The following is a 26,278-nucleotide window of genomic DNA, read 5'->3' as shown; positions in this document are numbered from 1 at the left end:
ATAGGGGTATGGCGTGTCTGCCATATGAGGAGAGATTAATAAGAATGGAACTTTTCAGCTTGGAAAAAAGACGACTAAGCGGGGATCTGATAGAGATCTATAAAATCACGACGGGGGTGGATAAAGTAAATAAGGAAGTGTTATTTACTCCGTCTCTTAACACAAGAACTAGGGGGTCACCAAATGAAATTAATAGGCAGCAGGTTTAAAACAAACAAAAGGAAATATTTTTTCAGACAATGCAATCAACCTGTGGAACTCTTTACCAGAGGATGTTGTGAAGGCCAGACTATAACAGGGTTCAAAAAAGAACTAGATAAGTTCATGGACCATAGGTCCATCAATTGTTGTTGAAAGCAGGATGGGCAATGGATGGTGTCCCTAGCCTCTGTTTGCCAGAAGCTGGGAACGGGCGACAGGGGACGGATCACTTGATGATTACCTGTTCTGTTCATTCCCTCTTGGGCACCTGGCATTGGCCACTGTCGGAAGACAGGATACTGGGCTAGATGGACCTTTGGTCTGACCCAGTATGGCCGTTCTTATGTGTAGGATTTGCATGGCCCATGCAGAGGGTCTACAGAATCTCTGCAGCACAGCGACTTGGGCACATCAGGCACCTCAGTGTTCAATTGAGTTTCGTGGGAGAAGCGGATCCAGTGGATTCACAACTATTCTATGTGGCTCCAGTAGCTACTCTCTCTCAAGGGAAGGTGTATACCAGCAGTCATGTGATAACAGTAAATAATCAGTCATTTGATTCTAACACTGAACAAGAAACATTTTTACAAGAAGAAAAAACCCCAGTATTATTCCTGAAAATTTTCTCTCTCTCTCTGCTTCATTGTACCCTTCTGTCTAGATCCTGTCCTACCGGGCTTCCTTCTGCATATTTAAAGAAACAGTACACATACTTTTACCAGCCAGAAGGGCCAACAGCAGTGGTTGCTGTGTGGCCTGGGGGGGATTTCTATTCCCCCAGCTGCCATGGAGCACCCCTTTGCACAGTGTCTTTATTTGCACTGTGCACAGATTCCAGGATTTTCCTCTACATTAATAAATTAAAACCTTTTAGTATTAATATTTTCTTGCTGCAGAATATATAATTTAATATATAATTCCTAGATCTTCAGACCAGTGATATTAAGTGCACTAGTGATACTGAATAATGCTGGCCTCAGTTTTCATGGGATTTAACTGGTTCATAGGGGCAGATTAATTGTTGCCCTATTACTCCATAGCCAGTGCAGCAGGGCTGTAGGCCAAATATAAGGCAGGCATGATGAATACCATTTGTGCAGTGTCCCCTTTGGCCAGGCACACAGCCCCCGCTAGAAAGGGCCTGGGGCAAGTGGAGGCAGAGCTGGGTCCTCCTGGTGCCCTAGTTATAGCCTTCTGCCCCAAAGCCCATAAGGACTGTGGCACTAGACTGGGGCCTGATACAGCCCCAGCAGCCCTTGAACTGGGGAGACAAGCTGCCTCCCCTTTGTCTTTGTGCCAACCCTAGAGCTGGGCAGACTGATGGTGTATAGTTTAGTATTTCATGGTTTGGATGTCTGAAGCTTTCCTTGCACTCTTTACAGCTTAGCAGAAAGACCTTCTCATGTTCCTTCCTGAGTGACTGTATCTAAGGGTATTTTGTTTTATTTGTTCCCTTTGTCATAGTTAAGTTAGGAAGTTTAACAGTATGATTATCTCAGCCTTTATTTCTGATCTGCTGAATCTCTCTCCTGGCAAGTTGTAATCCTTTCCATATAAGGCCCAAGTCTTAAATTGGTCTCGAGCTGTTACAGTAGAATCTCAGAGTTACGAACACCTTGGGAATAGAGGTTTTGTTCGTAACTCTGAAATATTCGTAACTCTGAACAAAACATTATGGTTGTTCTTTCAGAAGTTTACTACTAAACATTGGCTTAATACTCCTTTGAAACTTTACTATGCAGAAGAAAAATGCTGCTTTTAACCATATGAATTTAAAGGAAACAGGTGCAGAAACAGTTAGTTCCCTTACCTTGTCAAATCTTTTTTTTTAAACTTTCTCTTTATTTTTTTAGTAGTTTACTTTTAACACAATGCTGTACTGTATTTGCTTTTGTTTTGGTCTCTGCTGCTGCCTGATTGCGTAGTTCTGGTTCCAAATGAGGTGTGTGGTTGACCAGTCAGCTTGTAACTCTGGTGTTTGTAACTCTGAGGTTCTACTATATAAGACTACCTGTTACTCATCTGTTAAATATTTATTTAGGCTATATTTTCAAAGGTATCCACTAGTTTTGAATGCCTCAAATGCCCCTGTGTAAGACATAGTTGGGCCTGATTTTCAAGTGGTGAGCATCCAGCAACTCCAAGAGAAGCCAATGAGAGGTGCAGGTGTTCAGTACCTGCATTTTTCAAAATGTTGCTCTTATCTATTTCAGTGTCCCTTGAAAAGTCTCTGACTTTGTGTCACGGAAGCAAGCAGATGAATGGTTGCTATTCTGAGGAATGTACAGAATTTTCAAACATAGATTTGCTTGCTAAGAATAAAGTTAGTTAACACAGACACATTATGATTAAGGTTGCTTGTCTGTCACGGAGGTCATGGAAGTCACGGATTCCGTGATGTTCCGTGATCTCTGTGACTTCTGCAGCAGTTGGTGCTGGCTCAGGCAGCGTCTGGGCCAGCAGCAGCAGTTTGGGTTTGTGGGAGGGGGCTCAGGGTTAGGGCAGGGGTTGGGGTGCATGGAGGTGCTTACCTGGGGGATGGGGGAGGGCTCCCTGGCTCCCACTGGCATGTCCCTGCATGTCCCTGCAGTTTCTAGGCAGAGGGGCCAGGGAGGGAGCCTGCCAGCTCCGCCAACCGTTCCCTCCCTCCCTCCCAGCACGGGTCCTGCTGTCCCCTCCCCCCTAGCACCAGTGCGGATCCTGGGCTGTGACCCACCACCAGACCCTCCCTCCCAGCACGAGCGGGGGTCCTGGACTGCCCACCACCTGTCCCCTTCCCAGCACCAGCGGGGGTGCTGGGCTGCACGCCATCACCCACCTCTCCCCCAGCACTAGTGGGGGTTCTAGGCCATCCCACATCACCTGCGGCTCCCCCGGACTGCCTCCCCTTACCTGCCCCCCAAGCACCCATGGCCTTGGCCCAAGTTTTAGTTCGGGGTATATATTAAAAGTCATGGACTGGTCACAGGCTGTGAATTTTTGTTTACTGCCTGTGACCTGTCCATCACTTTTACTAAAAATACCCATGACTAAAACGTAGCCTTAATTATAACCTAAGGCATATTTTATTGTTACACCTGTGCCCCTTCATAGGGCTGGAGATTGAGGGCCCCACCTAAAATGAAAGCTCAAATATGGAGGGAATACTTCTGAAAGCCAGTTGTTACTGCGGAAGAAAGAAGAAACCTTGATTGGAATGGTCACCTGCCCACTCTGCACTGGGGAAGGATTGTGGAGGCAGGCCGGTGGGGATGTGCTCTTACCCTGGCCACATTAAAAACCTCATCACCATTGCTATGGATGGAGTATCTGAATGTGAAATCACCTGAAACCAGTTGACACTAGATGTCTTTTGAAAAATATCAATTCAGTGCACTATTTGTATACTTTGCTTGTATCATGTTCTCCAGTAGTCATGGAGAAGATGGTCTGGGCTGTCTTATATTGCTCAAAATAAAACTTGCAAACATTCACCAAGATTCTGGGATTCACCACTGTATGAATCCGTTAGCTTACTAATGCCCCTCTGAAAAAGCAGTGCCTAATACGATTTGAGGGTAATGGTAGATGAAATCAGCTGAACATGAGCTCCCAGAGTGACACCCCAAAAGGGCTAATGCAATCCTTGGATGCATAAACAAGCAAATCTTGAATAGAAATAAAGACATTATTTTACCTCTGTATTCGGTACTGGTATGACCACTGCTGGAACACTGTGTCCAGTTCTGGTGTCCACAATTCAAGAAGGATGTTATAAATGGAGGGGTTCAGAGAAGAGCCATAACAATGATAAAGGGTTAGAAGTATTGTTGTAGTTGTGTTGGTCCCAGGATATTAGCGAGACAAGGTAGGCGAGGTCATATCTCTTATTGGACCAACTTCTGTTGGTGAGAGAGACAAAGAGCTCTGTGTAAGCTCGAAAGCTTCTCTCTCTCACCAACAGAAGTTGGTTCAATAAAAGATATTACCTCACCCACCTTGTCTCGCTAAAGGAATAGAAAACATGCCTTAAAGTGATAGACTCAAAGAGCTCAATCTATTTAGTTTAACATAGAGAAGGTTAAGCTGTGACTTGATTACAGTCTATAAGTACCTACATAGGAAACAACTCTTTGGTAATGGGCTCTTCAGTATAACAGAGAAAGGTATAACAATCCAATGGCTGGAAATGGAAGTGAGACAAATTTAGAGTGGAAATAAGGTATACATTTTTAACAGTGAGGTAATTAAGCATTGGAACATTTACCAAAGGTTATGCTGGAATCTCCATCATTGGCAATTTTAAAATAAACATTAGATGTTTTTCTAAAAGATACTCCATAGGAATTATTGTGGGGACATGCTATGGTCTGTGCTACAAAGGAGGTTGGCTTCGATAATCACAGTGGTCCCTGCTGGCTTTGGAATCTATATGATAGGCTTCTAATCAATGACTGGAAGAGTAACAGCTAATCAGCAGAGAACAGCCAACAGCAATAACTAACTAGCTCTGATCTCCCAACAGATTCGGTACACAATCCTTCTTTTCTCTAACAATATCAAATATGTAAAGAGGAAGATAAATCTTCCTTCTGAAAGAGTGACTAATTAAACCATATTAAGAGTGTTTGAACTGTGGAGAAATCAAATATTGCTACATCCCTGTAATTTGTGAATATATTCCTAATAACTATTGCCTCAAATGAGAGACTCACTTACAGACTTGCTATTTTCCCTGGTAGTAGTAGAATGCAATTCTGTCCCTAGTAAAAGAATGTATCTATTTTATGTTTGAAATAAACTAAGATTTTATGATAATATGCCCCTTTTCCATTGTGAGAAGTCATGGCTCAAAAGAGGTTAGGACTATTGCATCTGTGCTTTCCATATGATTGTTTCATCTTCAGAATAGAAAGTCTCTTTAGTGATCTGCATTGCTGATGCTATAATTATTGCATTCCTATTAACTTCAGTGAGAGTGTTGAGTGAACCAGAGCTGCAGGAACAAGCCTTAAAATGCAGCAAGTCCAAGAAGCTTTGTCATTGCTACTTGGAGATTAAAGAAGTGCTGGGGGGCCACCTGCACAGAGAGGTCTGTTAAACAATCTCATATGATATTTCCTGTTAAAAGAATCAAAATACAGAGACAGACCCGAATACAGGTCCTGATACAAAGCCCATTTATATAAAGGGAAATATTCCTGTTGATTTAATTAGGCCTTGAATCAAGACCACAGTGCAAATCCAGAAAGTCCTCCAGTTCTTTGAAGATATGCCACATAATCTTGTCCCACTTAATACAGTGAAACCTTCCTTCTGTAACTACCCAAAGGTCAACAAAAATTGGTTGCGTAATAGAAATTGTTTTTAACTAAGTCAAACAAAACTGTATTTGAAACCACAGAGATACTTTAAAGTCTTTGCTTAAGACAGGAAACTGATTATTAGAGGTGGACCTTAGTTCAGGTTTTACTATATATTTTTTATCCTTCCTTTCTGTGTCAAATACTTTTCTATAGCTGACGTTGACACATTTAATAACATATCCATGTTTGCAATATACTTTACTTTGCCTCAGAGATTAGTGTAGGCAATATAATTGCTTTTAGTCATTCAGCATGTTTGATCTTGTTGAGATTTGTCATTATACTGAAAAAGAAAAAATTACCTAGAATTACAAAAGAGTCCCAAACTAGCACTCCTTAGCAGGCAAACTCCCATTACATTCAATGGGAGTGTTGTTTGATTGAGGAAGAACTGCCGATTGGGCCAGAGGTCTGGTATCTTCTTACCTGTAGTTTCCAAGTAGTCTAAACACTTGTATTTTACTCTACTTTGAAGTTATTTGTGTGCATACATGTTTTCAGGGTTGGGGTGAAGTGTATTACAAGGACTTTATGTCTTCCTCTGAAGCTTTAGTATTTTCCATTACTAGAAACACATCCATCTGACTAGATAGACCTTTTTCTTATTTGAGAACGGAAATTCTTATGTTTCTTTATAACTTTGGACACTGCCATCTAATTGAAGCCCTGATTTTACTGACTATTAAACTGTAATTTCTGGGACAAGTTCTCTGGATTCTAACATATCTATTCAATAAATTAAAAAGTCACGATGAGACAGTGGTATATTTTATTCTTCACCTCCTGCCCACAAAAATATAGTGTGAGTCGAGTTTGGGCTGAGCTAGAATTCTTAATTCAAATCTCTTCAAGTTCTAGGAAGGTCAGGACAATGATCAGAACTTTGTGGCTTATGCTTATTTCTGTAATTGGCACAAACTAGAACTCCAGTTTCAAACACTCTCAAACTCGGAGCAAATTTAGATCTGGATCTTAAAGTTGTGAACTGGGCCTATCACAAAAGAGAATTTTTGTTGCTATTTACCCACACTCTCAAATTTGTTCAGAATGTGTCCGCCCTTTAACTACATGTCACTCAAGCAGGGCTTTGCTTGTACCTTAACTAAGGCCCCAGCCACAGACAAAGTTGTACCAGTTTTAACTAAATATGATTTTTATACTGGTTTAATTAAACCCGTGCAATTTGTGTGTGTACCCTTGGTTTAAATCTAGTTTATATCAGCTTCACACATCTGTAAAATTTACAAGCACAAGCTAAACTGATCTAATCAGTTTTAAAGTGATGTAAGAGAATCCACACACAAAAATTGCACTGGTTTAACTAAACCAAATTAAATTAAACTGGCACAGTGTCTGTGTTGAGACAAGCCCTCATTTTGTATCTTTTCACACTTCTATATAGTGGCATGTTCCCGCAGCCTAGAAGTTTGGTGACTTATTTAACAGCTGCAACAAGCGGCCACATAGATCATATCCAGTTCTGAGCTTGTGTCTCAGTCTACTTGCATCATATTGTATCATTTGAATCAAATATTTATTTGAAATGCAGTTGTAAATGTGAAAGGTTTGTTGATCTACACATTTACTCATATCCATCTAGAAAGCAACTACACAACAGCACATAACAAGAATCAGCATATCAGAGAAACTCTCCAGAAGGGCACGTCTGTTCTTGAAACTTGTTGCAGATTTTGTGTATCCGCATTAAGTGATCTTCATTAAGTGATCCGCAATAACTGTTGTGCAAGCGGTTTTTATACACCACACTGTTATCCTGAAGTTAATGTACTTTCACCTTGTGTCCTTGGGGACACACAGCACTGTTTTGTTTCTAAATAAACGCTCAGCATTCTGTTAGCCATCCCATGGTGCATTGCTCTGTAGCTGTGCTGTATGCATTCTGGGATTTTTCGCACTGTGCATTGTGGGGTATCTATTGGCAGGCAATGGAATTGTGGGGCTGACGGACAAACTAAATAATTACCATGATTCCTCATATTTCATCCCATCAGCCACCCGGCTTTTGCGAGCTAGCCAGCACCATTTTCAAAGCGCTGTCAGGCATCATAGAGGATACATATGAGAGCACTATATTCATCACCATCTAAATTCATCCAGTATTCTTTAGAACCAGGGCAACACAGGCCATGTTGAGGAGAATGACATTGAACAGACATTTCTCCTAGATGTCGTCCTGGGGTGGCTTCGCTTGACGTAGAGCTGCTTTTGGGAGCAGACAGATAGCACTTACTGGTGAGACAGGATAATGATGCAGACCTGGGATGACTAACAGCAGCGATATATCTTCGCAAAAAGAAAAGGAGTACTTGTGGCACCTTAGAGACTAACCAATTTATTTGAGCATGAGCTTTCGTGAGCTACAGCTCACTTCATCAGATGTGTAAGTGAGCTGTAGCTCATGAAAGCTCATGCTCAAATAAATTGGTTAGTCTCTAAGGTGCCACAAGTACTCCTTTTCTTTTTGCGAATACAAACTAACACGGCTGTTCCTCTGAAACCTGTGATATATCTTCGAGATATCAAAAGTTACTTTCCTAGAAATTTGTATAGAGCTGGAGCTGCAGAGGGAGAACACCGACACGAGAGCTTTTGTCAGAGTGGAGACACGCATGGCCACTGCTGTCTGGAAGCTCACAACCATTGATTGCTACTGGTCAGTAGCTAAGCAGTTTGGTGTCGTTAAATCAACTGTCTGGGCTATTGTCATGGAGATGTGTACGGTCTTGGGCATCAGTCTGGGCTATGCACAGGAGGTTATTGATGGGTTTGCATGGTTTGGGGTTCCCAAATTGTGCTGCGCACATTGATACGACCTGTGTGTTTATTCTTTGCCTCCTCACCTTCCAGCCTTGGAGTTAATCAACAGGAAGGGATATTTCTTGATGGATCCGCAAAGCCTAGTTGATCACTGTCAACAATTCACTAATATTGACATTGGGTGATCTGGAAAGGTCCATGATGCCGGGATCTTTAGAATCTCTGGAGTTTTTTCCTGCAATGAGAAATGGAGTTTTTTCTCCCATGGTGTCAATGGACATTGATGGTGTTTACAGTGTCACTGTAGCTATGTTGGTCCTGGGATATGAGAGCGACCAGGTAATATCTTTTATTGGACCAACTTCTGTTGGTGCCAGGGACAAGATTCCACCAGTCATTCTAGACACTCAGCTTTACCATATGCTCCCCTGGCTTTTGAAGCCTTTTACTCTATACTTGGCTAGGAGAAAGAAACTGTTTAACTATACTGTGAGAGGGTGCACTCACTGCTGGTGGTGCCTCTTACTGGCCATCCTGGGGATTAGCTCTGCCAGGTGCTGTGCCCCCCTTCCAGTGGTGTCTTCACCCATCCTGTCTCATCCTGCAGTCCCTCTTGCTCCAGAAACTGCAGCCTCCCCTTTGTGACTCGGCCCTCCAATGAGGTCACTAGGTGGTTTCCCTTTTCTGGGGTAGGAAAGTCTCTTCTCACAACAGGCTCAGGCAGTTTTCCTGTTCACTGCCCTGCCACTTCCCTAATGGCTGGCTGGGGAACCCAGGCGCACCCTCTACTTTGGGTTCCGGCTCAGGGACCCTCTATTCAGCAGTCAAGGCCTGTTCCACCCCATACCTTGCTGCATTTCCCTGAGCCCTTTCCTAATCTTCTGGTTCTCCCCTCCTTCTCTGGATCTGTCAGCTTCACCAATTCCTCCTCCCAGGAAGCAAGTGCAGGCTACATGTCTCTGCAGCCTCCAAACACTCCTCCCTCCTTCCAGGGAGTGACTGCAGCGTTTCTCATCAACCCTGATCTGTTGCTAGCTTCCCTGCTTCATAAAGCCAGGACAGCTCCTCCTCCAGCTGGACTTCATCAGCAAATTAGGCCTTAGCACTCCCTGGCTCTTCTCCAGGTGTGGCCTATACAATAATTGGCCTAATTTACCCCATCAGGCCTTGTGTGGGGTGGACACTCCATCAGCTATACCTTGAGTGTTGCAGAATGACAACGGAGTGTGCATTTTGGAGATTGATAGATAGATAGATAGATAGATAGAAGGGTTTGATGTCTAGGCTAGAGGCTGATGAGAAATAGCTGCTACTTATGACAGCTGCTTGCTGTGTTTTTGCGCAGCCTTTGTGAGAGCAAGGGAGAGAGCTTTGCAGATGGATGGGAGGAGGAGGTTGGCACACTTGGTGAACATTTTCAACAGCCAGAGAAGATGCCTCTGTGAAATGCTGCAGCTACTGAGGGGGCACAGTCCACGATGCATTATGTTCCTACTATGAGGCTAAGGGTCACTTGTGAACAATGTTTATGCGTTTGTATATCATATGCCTCTATATAAATCCATTGTACGCCCACATCTAGAGTGCTGTGTGCAGATCTGGTTGCCCCATATCAAAAAGAATATACTGGAATTGGAAAAGGTTCAGAAAAGGGCAACAAAAATTATTAGGGGTACGGAACAGCTTTCATATGAGGGGAGATTAATATAACTGGGACTTTTCAGCTTGAAAAAGAGACAACTAAGGGGGGTATGATAGAGATCTACAAAATCATGACTGGTGTGGAGAAAGTAAATAAGGAACTAGGGGTCACCAAATGAAATTAATAGGCAACAGATTTAAAACAAACAAAAGGAAGTATTTCTTCACACAACATACAGTCAACGTATGGAACTCTGGCAGAAGATTTTGTGAAAGCCAAGTCTATAACAGGGTTCAAAAAGAACTAGATAAGTTCCTGGAGGATAGGTCCATGAATGGCTATTAGCCAGGATGGACAGGGATGGTGTCCCTCTCCTCTGTTTGCCAGAAGCTGGGAATGAGCGATGGTATGGATCACTTGATGATTGCCTGTTCTGTTCATTCCCTCTGAAGCACCTAACATTGGCCACTGTTGGAAGACAGGATACCGGGCTAGATTGATCTTTGGTCTGACCCAATATGTATACAACTTAAATCAGAATCACTGTGCTCGTATTAATGTGTATGTTCAGTCCTGCTAGCTTTTGACATTCTGCATATAGGGATTCTAGTATACTGTATGTGGGAATTTTTAACATAGAGTATGGATGGATTTTATCATAGTACATGTGAAAGTGGGCATTCTTATGAATTAAGTCAGTGGATATATGCATTTTCATGAATTGTTCTAGATGCAAAACCATGCAAAGACATTTTCAATAATTTTTATAATAAATAACAAAATACACCAATTTGAAAGTTGTGATCAGTAAAAAAGTATTCAAGCTTCATAAGATTGTGTAAATTGAAAAACACTTTAAAAACCTTTAAGTTATAAAGTATAGTGTGCAAATAAGTTTGTGCTTTCAAAGTCATAAATGTATATACATAGGGCACTCAGTACTGCTCTCTGCATCTTGGAATATGGGATGATGGTAGAAGGAAATCTCCCTGTGGCTCACGGACCATGATTTTCTTTGTCTTGTGCCACAGACTGCCTAGAAAAAGACCTCTTTCCTGGCATTGTTGCAGTGAATGGTGTGTCGCAAAATGTGGAGGTTTCAGAGGTAGAAGGCTGCATAGGTGCATAGACTATGGCTTAGGCAGGGGTGAAAGTAAGTCTAGGGATTTACAGGTACGGAGCTGGGCTGGGGCCGACTCTGGCCCCCGGAAGGGGCGGGGCCTCGGGCGGAAGGGGGCTGGGCTGGGGGGGGGTCAGAGCCAGCCCCGGCCCACCCTGTACCGGCAAGTGCCTCCTTCCCCCTCCCCAGGATAACAGCGGCAGGCAGGGGCTCTGGCAACAGTTTGAAGGGTCCTGGGTGGTAGCGGCGTCCAGAGCCCTGGGCCCTTTAAATTGTCCCCGTAGCCCGTCGTAGCCCTGGGGAAGTGGCAGCAGGGCTCCGGGGATGATTTAAAGGACCCAGGACTCGGCCGCTGCTACCGCCTCGGGCCCTTTAAATCTCCGCCCCAGCCCCGCCACCACTACACCAGGGCTCCACCAGCGGGGCTCTGGCAGCAATTTAAAGGGCCGGGGGCTCCAGCTGCTGCTGGGAGCCGCAGGCCCTTTAAATTGCACCGGGGAAGCTGATCCACCCCAGTACGTGCACCGGCTCTTGCCGGTACGCCATACAGGGGCGTACCGGCTTACTTTCACCTCTGGGCTTAGGCCTTGACCCGAGAGCCACTAAGCTCTACAGGACAGTTGTTTGCCTTTCCATCATCTGCAGCAGCTGTGTATATATGGACCTAGCCATGTCCCTGTCCTTTTCTTTCTCCTTTTCTGTCATGCTGCAGGAATCCTTCCCTCCACTCCTCTGTCATGTATCCCTCTCTTGGGATGTTCTTTGAACATGTCATGCCATGTCATCTCTTGAGCTCCTCTTCCTCCTATGCAGGTTGTACAGATGTTCACTCAGTGTTAGCACCCTATCCCTGCTCATTATAAGGTGTCTGCTGCTATGGCAAAAAAAAAAAAAGAGAAACAGGACAACTAGTTACTGTTCAAATTGAAGTCTTCATGCCAACAGTAACCAAATGTTGCTTTTTCCTTGATTTTGGAATTCTATTCCTGAATCTCTTCCCAGTCTTGGGTGAGCTTGGAGATGGTAGGATGTCTTCACAATCTTCTCTGTTTTTATAGGACACCTTCGCCTATGATATTGGGGGGATGGTTTGTTTAGCCAACTTGGGGAAAGGGGTAATAAATACATGGTGGGCTGTGGGTGTTGGCGTGGGGGCCATCTAAAGATGGTGCAGAAGAGGCAGGGGAGTAATTAAACAAGCACCTCTGCAGGCTGTCCTTACTCTGGGGGATGTTACTTTGAGGCATGTCACCAAAAGGCAGAGAAGGATTCTGTTCAAAAAGGCCATGGGCAAAGCAGAAACAATATGCTGTGCTGCTGTTTATCAGGGTGGTGCCCACAGAACCAGGGTACAACTAATAAGGAGCCACAAACTGTGGGCAGTGAGAGAAGAGCTGCATTGCTGTGCAATCTTCTTGCCAAAGCAGAACACTCTCTTTGGCTTAGGTTCTGTTTTTAAAACACCCATGACTCAGCACAAAGTGCCCTGTAAAATAAATAGAATGCTGCAGTAGCCCAAAGGGAGCTGAAATCCTTATAGTGCCTTACAATAAGGTTATTTTTGGATATATTTATGTCCCATTACTTTTCTGATTTACCTCAGAATACTGCACGTTGGCTAAAAGCTGAGGGCATTAACGAAACTGTGAGCAAGATACATGATTCCAGTGTTTTTCTTTTCTGTGTCTGCCACTATAATAAAAATGCCTTTACTTTACACCATCTTCTTTTTAACCCATGTGGTGCTGCCATCTTGGCTGGGGGCGGGGGAAGAAGAAAGACCAGGCAGGAGAGAGAGCAATAGACACTGCAGTGTGGAGGTTGAGGGGGTGGACAGGACACAGCAAGCTTAAGGCTTGTTGTGTTTTTTGTTTTGTTTTTATTTTTTAATTGATGCAAAGGACACACCAGTTTGTACACTCTCTCTAGTGTGGCCGCCATTTTGAGCAACAGATGCATGGGGCTAGGATAGACCAACTGAGTGACACTTGGATGGTCCGTGGAACTAAGCTGTTTGATATATCATAGAATAATAACTGGAAATGGTCCTCTCCACAGATTGGGGCTCTGCCCATGATCCACATGGTTTCTCCAGATGTGATTCAGGCAGTTCCTGGGTCTCCAGGACTGTGTCTGCTTCTTAGTTCACTGGCCCAGTGAGATCAGGGATTTCATTGTCATTCTCCTCCTGGTCTTCATCATGGTTGACGGTTGCAGGGGTGTCATTGGTGGTGTCCACAAAATGCAGTGGTTGAGTTGTGAGCTCTCATAAATATACAGTCCAACTCATCAGAGAAACTGCAGACTCTGTGAGCTCTCCCAGAGGTCCTATTATTGTCCTGCATGCTCTTAACCTAGCCAGAGTTCCTTGTTGTGGCACTGCTTAGGTCCCGATTGTACCCTTTTCCTTCATTTGTTTGGACAGCCATATGTGCATTGTGGTGGCTAGATTTCAGAAGGCAATGAAGTCCAGGCCCTCAGCATGAGGCCACACTGAAGCAAAAGGCATGACTCTTTAACAATCAGGAGTATAACACAGGTATGTGAATGCCCCACAAGCTGGATTCACAAAGGACAGAACTTGGCTGTGTGCTAGCATTTAAACAAGGAGGTGACATCTGGTTGGGATGACCATGGAGTAGTAAAGGACACACAGGTAGACAGATGGGCTAACCCAGGTGCCCAGCAAAGCAATGTGGGATACCAGTTGGAGGACTTGGTAGATGAGCAACAGCTGCTTAGGGATGGGGATTCAGCCACACCTACTTTGTTGTGGGTAAATTCATCCCACATCTCAGTAAGTCTGCTTCCAAAGCAGGCTTAATAGCACACATTAAAACAACAGATGACTGGCAAAAACAAAATAATCTTGTTTGTGGATGCAAGGCACTTTAATGTGACATAACTCCAACTAACCTGCTATACATTTCAGATGTAGACAAGCCCTAAGCAAAGGCATTAACTTCATTCGTCATAAAAATCAAGCATGAGGCTGCCAAAACCCATAGCCAGGAAACATAGGCAATGTTAAGAGGCCCAACAACTTGCCAACCAAAGCCCCACTGAATAAATCAAACCCCACTCAGACCACACAATAGATCCAAGGGGTAAGAAAGTTCAAGAAGACATACAATGATGGAGAATCACATGAAGTTGTGCCTCTCTCTCTCTGGTACAGACAGAATAGGTGGTTGCCTGGAGCAACAAAATGTCCACTAACTATTTGCGTCTGTGTGTGTCTCCAATCTTGAGGAGTTGGACATTGGCTGTTTGCCTAGAGCAGCAGAAACCCTCGAGCTAGCCCCACTCAGAGGCCTGGTGGTTAGCCACTTGGTGTAGCTTCTTGGTGTAGAGGAAACACATTAATGAAAATGGTGACTTAGAATTATAGAATCATAGAACATTAGGGTTGGAAGGGACCTCAGGAGGTCATCTAGTCCAACCCCCTGCTCAAAGCAGGACCAATCCCCAACTAAATTATCCCAGCCAGGGCTTTGTCAAGCCTGACCTTAAAAATATCTAAGGAAGGAGATTCCACCACCTCCCTAGATAATGCATTCCAGTGTTTCACCACCCTCCTAGTGAAAAAGTTTTTCCTAATATCCAACCTAAACCTCCCCCACTGCAACTTGAGACCATTACTCCTTGTTCTGTCATCAGCTCCCACTGAGAACAGTCTAGACCCATCCTCTTTGGAACCCCCATTCAGGTAGTTGAAAGCAGCTATCAAATCCCCCCTCATTCTTCTCTTCCGCAGACTAAAAAATCCCAGTTCCCTCAGCCTCTCCTCATAAGTCATGTGTTCTAGTCCCCTAATCATTTTTGTTGCCCTCCGCTGGACGTTTTCCAATTTTTCCACAATCTTCTTGTAGTGTAGGGCCCAAAACTGGGCCTTGCTCCGGTACAGCTGTCATGGAGCAGACTGCAGGGCCCTGCAGCAAGATGCACCAAGATGCATCAGTCCTGGTTTACACCTGTTCACTTGGCCTAAGTTAAAAGGAGTAGGTAGCAGTGCACCATGTACTGATGTAGCTGTACCAGTGGCAAAAACAAGAAAAAAGAAAAGGAACTTAACTCTGTTCTGGTGTACAGCCAAAAGTGAAAACAAAGGAACTGTACATAGACTGTGCACATAGAGAGTGTGCATCACAACACTTTCTTCCTGGTCATTTCAATCAGTTATTTAATCCCCCCTGATTATAGCCTTTTCTGCTCTGCCAGTGCAACCAGTGGCCAGAGAACACCTATTGGCAACCTTTTCTTCTTTACCAACATGCCCAACCACCTCAGACCAGTGTTCTGCTCCCCCTCAAAGGAGACCAGAAGAGCATATTCACAGCTCTGCCAACTGGAAGGAAAATGTACTAGAGACGAGTCATAAACAACATCATGTCAAATGGGCTTGAGGAGAGGCAAGTCATGCCAGGAATTGGGGAAGGAGCCTGCAAAAGTGCCTAGCATGACCCACGTGCAGAAAGAATTTAGCCTAGAGGGATAGAGGAGATTGTGAAATCCTGTCTATTAGGGAAGGAATGGTTTGTACCTGGGAGGGCCAGATGAACTGTTTAGTTCTTGTAATGTTTCAGAAACCAGATCCTAGGAATGAGGGAACTTTATCTGAAGCATGTTGGATGTGTGCATTTCTTGGAGAGTCAGAGGGCAAAGTGTGGCCTGGACAACCCAATGATGGGACAGATTAGAGTGAACCCTCCACATTTGCCCCAATCTCTTCAACCTGTGCCTAGCTTTTGGTGCTTAACAGGGGAATTATGTTATTGTGACATGAAGTTTCTATGGACATTCTGAATCTCATTGTATTTGTGAACTCCAAGTGGGCCCAATGCAGGTGGCCATGCTCTGGGGAGTAGTTTACAGGAAATCAAATATGGGAGCGGGAGAGAGACAGACACATGGATGGGAAGGGAATGCTATTGCTATTAATAATGCCTTGTGCCACTCCAGATGCCTAATACTAGGATTGCCAATTTTGGATGGATGTCTCCCTGGAGGTTTCATCACATGACATAATCTTTAATTAAATATTAATCTTTAATTCATGGAGATTCCAGAACAATCCTGGAAGCGTGGCAATCATACTTACTATCTCAAAATGAGTTATTTAGGGGGAGGTGCTAGTTCAGTTTAATTTAAACCTATTCCAAGTTTACTTAAGCTAAACTGGCAAAACCCACCGTTGACCTTTACAATAAGAGTTTTCACATAGGGGTTTGCAGCAGTGTAAGTATATTGGTTCAAATTCATACCTTTGGTTGTAGTTGTGCAACTTTCCTGTGTACACAAGGCCTCAGACTAGGCTTATACAATCATGGAGACCAATTTGCTACAGTGTGTAAACATTTTGTTGTACTAAACCTGGCCAATGAGTAATGTGACAGTTTTGCTGTTCTTCATAAGCTTGTATCCCTTCCTTCCACCTCACTCCCATCCTTCCTCCGCATCAAAAAATTGGTGAATTCTGTGCAGTGCTGACAGGCGATGTAAGCAATGCAGTGTCTACACAGACACTGTGTTGCCCTAACTACACTGACCTAAGCACTATGCCTCTTGTGGAGGTGGAGTTATTAGGTCGGTGTAGTGGGGGACTTACATCAGCAGCAGCAACCCTGTAGTCTAGACACTTACAGAGTTAGGTCAATGTAACCTTATGTCGACCTAACTCTATAGTGTAGACTAGGGCTAATACCACATTCTGCCCATGGCTAGCTCCTCTGACAACAATCAATTGGTTGAAATGATTTCACAGTGCTTAACTTGTGATAATTAGGTCTCAGCATTAACCCCCCTGTGAGCTGACTGCAGGGCTCAGGGTAGGGAAGATGTTTTTATTTCTGTTAGTGTTACTGTTTCAGTTTGTTTTCAAGCTCCATAAAATGACAGTGCTTTTGTTTACATGCTGCAGGCCATCTCTATAACCAGAGGAGACAGGCATTTTATTTTTAAATATGAAAGCATAGATCTAGAGAAAATGTGTTCAATTCCATCTGAAGGAAGACCGTAAATCCTAGTCTTCTGATCTCCACTGCCATGAATTTTTACCTCCCCAGGCTATTTAATTATTGACAGGCAATTCAATTACACTTGTCACCTTAGTGTCTGAGTACCCTCCAAAATGATATCACTTATAGAACTCTCCTTTTTTACCCCTTTAAGATGGGTCCTCTCTAGGACTGAGTGCTTAGAGGCTGATTCCTTCTGGTTTGGGTGTCTTAACATTTCTCCAGACAAGCATGTTACAATTTCAAACAGGCTTCAGAGTAGTAGCCGTGTTAGTCTGTATTCGCAAAATTTAAAATTTAAAACAGGTGATTCTTGCGATAAGCCTGTAGCACTCACACTATGAAGTCAGTTATGATTGTCAAATGCAAGCGCTCCAAGGGACAGAAGAGTAAATGTTTATAGTTTTTGATTATGAGCTAAGATCACTGCAGAGGAGAATGTATGTGGTATTGATGCTGCTCACAATGGGCAGTTGCCCATGTCATAAAACCATCATGTGTTTAGTTAAAGGAGAGCTTTGTTCAGGAAAGAAGAATCTGAAGGGAATAATTACCTCTTAGCTGGAGAGAAGTGGCTCTTCCAGGGCGGGAACAAGGTTTCAATCACCTCTTAAGCACAAAAAAGGAGGTTATTGCAAACCTGAGTTGCGGGTCACTAACAATACAAAGCTGAAAAGGGAAGCAGGCCTTGCAGTTCCTTACATCTATCTCTTGTACTATAAATAAATGCTTTATTTTCCCTCACTGTAGCTGTAGGTACCCAATTATACATATGGAAATGAGAGGGGGAAGCCCTAAAATAGTGCAAAAGGCCAGATGATGGTGGAAAGGCAGTGCAAAAAGGAAAGGAGGATCTTAAAGTCAAGATTTTTTAACCAGAAGGAAAAAATAATCGGAGATCATTATTTTGGTTATTTGTGTAATGAAGTTATGAAATGCTCTCTCTTGCAGCTCATAAAATTTTGATCCATGTACTGGCTGATTATTTTGTTTTTCGTTAAACAAAGTAACATGCAAACAGGGCTGTGTTCTGGAGAGACGATAATCTCTACCCCCCAAAATCCCTTAATTATTCAACAAGAAAATGCACTTTACAAAGCCCGTTCAACCATCAGTAGCGTTCAATGTGAAGTTTGTGCTTATCAGTAAATTCACAGTAGGATTCACTGTAACTGGAAAATTGTGGTTCAGGGCATATCCCAGGGGAGTAAAGGGAAGGGAAGCACTTATTTTGATTGTGAATTCAGTTTGACCTTTATTGTCTCCTATTTCTCAATTCAAATATAGGACTAGATTGCACAGTGTTTGTGTTAACAGAAGTCCCACTAAGGGCTTGTCTACACTACGCAGCTTTTAGTGACAGCCTTGTCGCTAAAAGTCAGCGTGTGTGAACGCTTTCTATCGGTATTTTGTCGGCACTTTTGCAGACAAAATACTTCCAGCCCCTTGAGCGGCAGTAGCTTTGTCAGTAGGAGAGCGCTCCTGCCGACAAAGCTGCATTCACACCGCCACTTGCGTCGGCAAAACTTTTGTCTTTCACGGGGGGGCTTTTTATAAATACCCGTGAAAGACAAAAGTTTTGTCGACAATGTCACAGTGTAGACATACCCTAACTTCAATTAAAGTTTTTCCTGCTTAAGAACTGTAGGATTAGGCCAATGGTAATTAGAGGAGAACCAACACATCTAAAATGAGCAGTTTTACATAAATGTAAAAGATTGTAAGGAATTTTTTAAAAAAACTTCATAAGGAAGGCTAGTCAAGTAAATAGGCTGGCAAATGAAGAGAGCACATTCAATTCTAAGTCATTTTTATCCAATTTGATTCTTCCTCGGAGAGCTGATACATTTTTTTAAAAGGAAATGTTTAAAAAAGATTTAATCAGGTGCATAGTTTGAACAATCAAACTGACTCAGTGCTTCCAATGAACAATGGGATTATCTGCCTTTCAATCCAGATAAAACACTTCCCTCCTGGGTTACTTCTGATTTTTGTGTAGTTATAATACTTTGCATTTATATAGCTGTATATCTGTTGGATCACAAAGTAGATTATAAAGGTGGTCATTGTTATTTCCATTTCCAGTAACTGAGGCTTTGTCTTCAATGGAGATTTCAGCTCTTGGTAGTCAGCCATCAGTGTAGTTGCATCAATGCAAACCCATGATGTCTGTGGGCAAACCCACTATAATGCCATGATTCACACAGGTTCAGTATATCCCAGTTTCAAGAAAGGGCAAACTACACTTGTGCAAATCATAGCTTATAGTGGTTTCGCCTGTTTATGGCAAGGGTTTACAGCTGTACTGGAGGCTGAAGTCCCCTGCATATACAATGCCTGAGGCTCAGAGAGGTTAAACGATTTGCCCACAGTAGGTCAGTGGCAAGTGTGGGAATAGAATCCAGTCTCCTAACTTCCACCCCATTGGACAAGAGATGCCCCAATTATTGAAAGGCAATCTGAAATCACTGTCAAATTACCTTCCAAATAAGCAAGAAGGGAGAAAAATAGTTCTGCTATAAAACAGGCATATTTCTTAAATGGAACAATATTACCTATTGTTTTACAACAATTTGAAAATTATTTTAACAGATACACCAATATACATTGTACAGAGTGAGGAAAACAATGCACACAAATCATTGGGCTGCAGATGCACACCAGTTTAGTCTTCTGGATGCATAGATACATATCGTTAAGGTCTGAGGATATATATCTAGTATTGATGCATGTTTTAACAGCAAGTTTGGTACCCCAGTCTTGGCTTGACACTGTTAGATCAATTTTACTCCATTTTGTCTTATTTTTTACTCATCCTCTCTTGAAAATATTATGCAATAGAAAATTGTAAGGTGGTTTGTGGATCTGAAAGGAAAAATCTCTGGTGAATTACCATTGTGTGCCTTGTGTTTTTACAGTAACAAACGCCTTGTGGCCTTAGTACCAAATGAGACACCATTCAATACCAGACGAGCCTACACAAGTGAAGATGAAGCCTGGAAGTCGTACCTGGAAAATCCCCTAACAGCAGCTACCAAGGCTATGATGAGCATAAATGGAGATGAGGACAGTGCTGCTGCTCTTGGCCTATTGTATGATTATTACAAAGTAGGTAACTTGATTGATATATCTTCCAACCCTTCTAATTAGCAGGGATCTGTTTTTAAGGCATACCAAGAGAGAGAATTATGCTGCAGAACAATTTCCAAATAAGTTTCTTCCCACTGGACACTAGCATTAAACTCCCTCTCCATTTCAAGAAGACAACTTAAAGGCCTTTTGATTTAGCTATGACTGGGGATTAAAGCTAAAATTACAAACCTTAAAAGAACCCAGCACCCACTATTTTGTTCAGCACAGTATTCTTGCTTTTCTTCATTTCTAAAAGCCTCTGATGAATATAATTAAGTTTTCTTTTGGTTTATGAACCTGTAGGATTCTTTAAAAAGCAGAGACCATGCTCATCTGGAGGTTTTTCTGTGGTATCACAACTCATTTTGAGTAAATTGAAACTTTTTATTTTTGCCCACTCTTTAACTGGCTTTTCTCTCTTAATGGCAGTTCCATTTGTTATTCATTTGTATTAAAGTAGTGCCCAGAGGCCCCACTGGGCTCCGACCCCATTGTGCTAGGCACTGTGCAGACACAGAATAAGAGTCAGTACCTGCCCCAAGGAGCTTACAGTCTAAATAGACAATGAGAGAGACAAAGGGTAGAAGAAAGGAAGTGGTATTACGCTGTTTACAGATAGGGAACTGAGGCGCAGAAAGATAAAGGGATTTAATCAAACTCACATAGGAAGCCTGTGACAAAGTCATGATTTGAAAACTGAGACCCAGAGCAGTAGCTTAACCATGAAACCATCTTTGTTCTCATATCTCTGATAATGTCTAAGTATGGCTGTTGCTAAGACTCTGGCCCTGATTACTGGCTCTGACTGAAGTCAAAGCAAAACCACAGAGTGCTTCTTACCAATTTTGCCATGCAGTACCTGTGTGAGAAATACCATTTTAACCCCTGCAGTGATCCTGCTGTAAAGCATGAGACTCAATGCTGATTCCCGTTTGTGTAATCTGAAGTTCTTGTTGTTTCATTTAAATTGTCTTGGTCCCAATGTCTCTGATGTCTTGGATGACATTTTTTTTTACATTACTTTTACAATGAATGTTCATTTTCACAACCAAGCCATGTTTCATTGGGGTTTCTTTTTCATGTTTTGTTTTTAACTAACCAAACAATATTCACCTCAACAATTTAAAATCTCTTGAAAGTATAAAATAAATTATCTAAATTGATCAGAGGGGTAGCCGTGTTAGTCTGTATCCACAAAAACAACAAGGAGTCTGGTGGCACCTTAAAGACTAACAGATTTATTTGGGCATAAGCTTTCATGTGTAAAAACCCACTTCTTCATATGCATGGAGTGAAATTGCAGGCATATATATAATGGCACATAAAGAGAAGGGAGTTACTTTACAAGTGGAGAACCAGTGATGACAAGACCAATTCAGTCAGGGTGGATGTGGTCCACTTCCAATAATTGATGAGGAAGTGTCAATGCCGAGAGAGGAAAAATTGCTTTTGTAGTGAGCCAGCCACTCCCAGTCCCTGTTCAAGCCCAAATTAATGGTGTTAAGTTTGCAAATGAATTGTAGCTCTGCAGTTTCTCTTTGAAGTCTGTTTTTGAAGTTTTTTTGTTGTAGTATGGCTACTTTTAAGTCTGTTATTGAATGTCCAGGGAGATTGAAGTGTTCTCCTACTGGCTTTTGTATGTTACCATTCCTGATGTCTGATTTGGGTCCATTTATTCTTTTACGTAGAGATTGTTCGGTTTGGCCAATGTACATGGCAGAGGGGCATTGCTGGCACATGATGGCATATATCACATTAGTAGATGTGCAGGTGAATGGCCCCTGATGGTGTGGCTGATGTGGTTGGGTCCTATGATGGTGTCGCTAGAGTAGATATGGGGACAGAGTAGGCAATGGAGTTTGTTGCCATTTACAATGCACACTTTACTTCTCTACAGAGGAGAAAGGACAGTAAACTCCTACATGCCACAAGGGGCTACAACAGTGATACTCTTAACTCACCCAAAAATATTGTTAATCTATCACATACTTAGCCCAGCAGAAGAGTCTGTCCTACCTCGGGGACTCTCTTTCTGGCCCCCCCCGCCCCCCCCGGCCTGAACATGATAGAGTTCTGCGGTGATCTGGAAGCCTACTTTTGCCATCTCCGACTCAAAGAATATTTTCAACACACCACTAAACAGTGCACTGATCCACAGGAATCCTCCTACCCACTGGACACTAGCATTAAACTCCCTCTCCATTTCAAGAAGACAACAAGAAGAAGAATTCCACGTGGACTCCTCCTGACGGTCGAAATGACAGACTGGACTTCTTCATAAAGTGCTTCCACAGACATGCACAGGCTAAAATTGTGAACAAACAGCATCACTTGCCCCATAACCTCAGCCATACAGAATGCAATGCCATCCACAGCCTCAGAAACAACTCTGACATTATAATCAAAGGTGCTGACAAAGGAGGTGCTGTAGTCATCGTGAACAGGTCGGATTATGAACAGGAGGCTGCCAGGCAACTCTCCAACACCACATTCTACAGGCCACTATCCTCCAATCCCGCTGAAGAGTACCAAAAGAAACTACATGAGCTGCTCAAGAAACTCCCTGCTACAACATGGGAACAAATCTACACAGACACACCCCTAGAGCCCCGACCAGGGGTATTTGATCTGCTAGCCAAGATCCATAAATCTGGAAATCCTGGATGCCTCATCATCTCAGGCATTGGCACTCTTATAGCAGGATTATCTGGCTATTTGGACTCTCTCCTCAGACCCTACGCTACCAGCATTCCTAGCTATCTTTGAGACACCACTGACTTCCTGAGGAAACTACAATGCATTGGTGATCTTCCTGAAAACACCATCCTGGCCACCATGGATGTAGAAGCTCTTTACACCAATATTCCACAAAAGGATGGACTACAAGCTGTCAAGAACAATATCCCTGATGAGACCTTGGCATACCCACAAGGGGCCATGCTTTGTCCAGGCTGAGCTTTGTAACTTTGTCCTCACCCACAACCATTTCAGATTTGTGGACAACTTATACCTTCAAGTCAGAGGCACTGCTACGCATGGCCCCACAGGTACCCGCATGACCCCACAGTTTGCCAACATTTTTATGGCTGACTTAGAACAATGCTTCCTCAGCTCTCGTCTCCTAGCCTAGCGTCCCTCCTCTATTTGTGCTACATTGATGACATCTTCATCATATGACCCATGGGAAGGAGGCCCTTGAAGAATTCTACCTGGATTTTAACAATTTCCACACCATCATCAACCTCAGCCTGGACCAGTCCACACAAGAGATCCACTTGCTGGACAGTATAGTGCAAATAAGCGATGGTCACATAAACACCACCCTATACCAGAAACCTACCGCTATTCTTACCTACATACCTCCAGGACACATCACACAATCCATTGTCTACAGCCAAGGCCTAAGATACAACCACATTTGCTCCAATCCCTCAGACAGAGACAAACACCCACAAGATCTTTATCAAGCATTCTTAAAACTACAATACCCACCTGGGGAAGTGAGTAAACAGATTGACTGAGCGAGATGCGTGCCCAGAAGTCACCTACTGCAGGACAGGCCCAACAAGGAAAATAACAGAACACCACTGGCCATCATGTACAGCCCCCAGCTAAAACCTCTCCAGCACATCATCAACGATCTACAACCTATCCTGGAATACAATCCCCCACTCTCACAGACCTTGGGAGGCAGGCCAGTCCTCTCTTACAGACAGCCCCCGAACCTGAAGCAAATAGTCACCAACAACTACACACCACACCACAGAAACTCTAATCCTGGAACCAATCCCTGTAACAAGCCCCATTGCCTACTCTGTCCCCATATCTACTCTAGCAACACTATCATAGGACCCAACCACATCAGCCACACCAACAGGGGCCATTCACCTGCACATCTACTAATGTGATATATGCCATCATGTGCCAGCAATGCCCCTCTGCCATGTACATTGGCCAAACCGAACAATCTCTACGTAAAAGAATAAATGGACCCAAATCAGACATCAGGAATGGTAACATACAAAGCCAGTAGGAGAACACTTCAATCTCCCTGGACATTCAATAACAGACTTAAAAGTAGCCATACTACAACAAAAAAACTTCAAAAACAGACTTCAAAGAGAAACTGCAGAGCTACAATTCATTTGCAAACTTAACACCATTAATTTGGGCTTGAACAGGGACTGGGAGTGGCTGGATCATTGCAAAAGCAATTTTCCTCTGTTGGTATTGACACCGCCTTATCAATTATTGGGAGTGGACCACATCCACCCTGACTGAACTGGTCTTGTCATCACTGGTTCTCCACTTGTAAAGTAACTCCCTTCTCTTTATGTGCCATTATATATATGCCTGCAATTTCACTCCATGCATATGAAGAAGTGGGTTTTTACGCACGAAAGCTTATGTCCAAATAAATCTGTTAGTCTTTAAGGTGCCACTGGACTCCTCATTGTTTTTATCTAAATTAAGGGTGTCATGTAGGCAGTGGACTCAAGCCAACCTCCGAGATACATCAAACAGGCCTGTCAACCAACAGAGCACTTTAGTACAAATATGACACCACCAACTACTTTGGTGAGAGGTTTTTTGCAGGAGTGGGTGGGTGAGATTCTGTGGCCTGCATTGTGCAGGAGGTCAGACTAGATGATCCTAATGGTCCCTTCTGACCTTAGTATCTATGAATCTATAAGTGAAGATCAGACGCCAGTCCTCCGTGTCTCTGTTGTTGTCTTAGAAAGATACTTTATGTTAATTTTGACTACTGGAGAACAGGTGCTTATTGGTTTTTCTCTAAGCCTGAATGTCTCCTGATTTTTCTTTGGTGTTTTAAAGGCAGTAAACACAATTTTGATTTGGTTTCAAGCCTGTCCTTGCTCAGTTGTCATGGTGGTCCAATGCCATGATGAACTGGAAATAGCTTCCTTCTGCTGTAAGAAATAGCTCAGTCCCAAATAGCTGGTCCCAAAAACTGCTAATTCAGCCGGAGAAAAGAGGCCTTGAAGAACTTGGGGCCTTGAAATTTTATTAAAAGCCTGAAGAGCTATCTGGGATAATGAAAACATGAGGACTGTCTGAGGAAGGTAGGAAGGCCCACACACTCTCAGAATTCAAAGAGCAGAGCCAAGAAAGTCTAACTGTAAAGTAAAAAAGGGTTTATGTTTTTTTCACATTCTTTGGGATGTGTTAAGAAAGCCTTTTGTTCTCATTGTTTCTACATTAGAAATTTAGATATTGTCTACCTTGTTTTTCCTGGAAGACTCTATGGAAACCTACTTGATTTATGATGTCATAGAAATCATGCAAGTGAAACTTTATTAAGTGAAATAGGAAAGGTTTTTTATTTAGACAGTTTAAAATTCTTTGGGTCTCATTCCTGTGCTTGAGTCAGGGAAGGCTGGGGTGGGGCCAAGGTGGCTTTAAATTACCTTGAGTGTCACATAATCTGGATCCATAGAGAGGCCTGCTTTGACTTTCATTCTGCTTCTCATGGTGCTCTATAAACTTAGGGAAGCAGAGAATAGCTGTAGTTCAGTGTTCTCTGGTGATGCCCCAACATGTCGCCACCGTTACCCTAGATGTGGAACCAGGGCTGGTACACAGCCCTGGCACCATCTCTAGACCAGCCAGGGATGCTCTTTTAGCAGAGGATATTCTCAGGGGACTGTTTTCTCCCACATTAAGGCCCCTTTATGCTGCCAGCCTAGTGTAAAAGGGCCTTGGGATAACTGAGAATTAGGCCCTTTGTATTTTTTAACACCATTTAATTCAAAAGGGTGAGGAGAATGCCTCTTAGTTAAAGATGCAGCACCTCCATGCACTCCAATTAAGGTAAGTGAGATAGTTCCTGATCCACACCTCTCAGTAATTCAAGGAGTTCTGTAAAAACAGAACCGAAGTGCTGGTCTACACACAAATTTGCCTGGATTGAATCGAATTGGTTTTCGGAAACCAATTTACTGTGGTGCAAGTCAATGGCTGTGTCTATATTACAAAGACCACACCGTCATAACTACGTCGGTGTAGCTGTGCCAGCATATCC

General features: G+C 43.1%; 1 protein-coding gene across 3 annotated transcripts in view; it reads left to right on the top strand.

Moving 5' to 3' along the window:
• Positions 1 to 26,278, top strand: part of GRHL2 (grainyhead like transcription factor 2) — a 106,568-nt gene that overhangs the window by 5,287 nt on the left and 75,003 nt on the right. For all 3 annotated transcript variants that reach the window (XM_075125021.1, XM_075125022.1, XM_048841383.2), the window contains exon 2: positions 20,022 to 20,211. In XM_075125021.1, the coding sequence (XP_074981122.1) occupies positions 20,022 to 20,211 (190 nt within the window). The remainder of the gene's footprint in view (positions 1 to 20,021; positions 20,212 to 26,278) is intronic.

Source organism: Caretta caretta, chromosome 2, assembly GCF_965140235.1.
Source record: "Caretta caretta isolate rCarCar2 chromosome 2, rCarCar1.hap1, whole genome shotgun sequence".
Classification (NCBI taxonomy): Eukaryota; Metazoa; Chordata; order Testudines; family Cheloniidae; genus Caretta; species Caretta caretta.
This window is presented reverse-complemented; position numbering and strand designations above follow the sequence as displayed.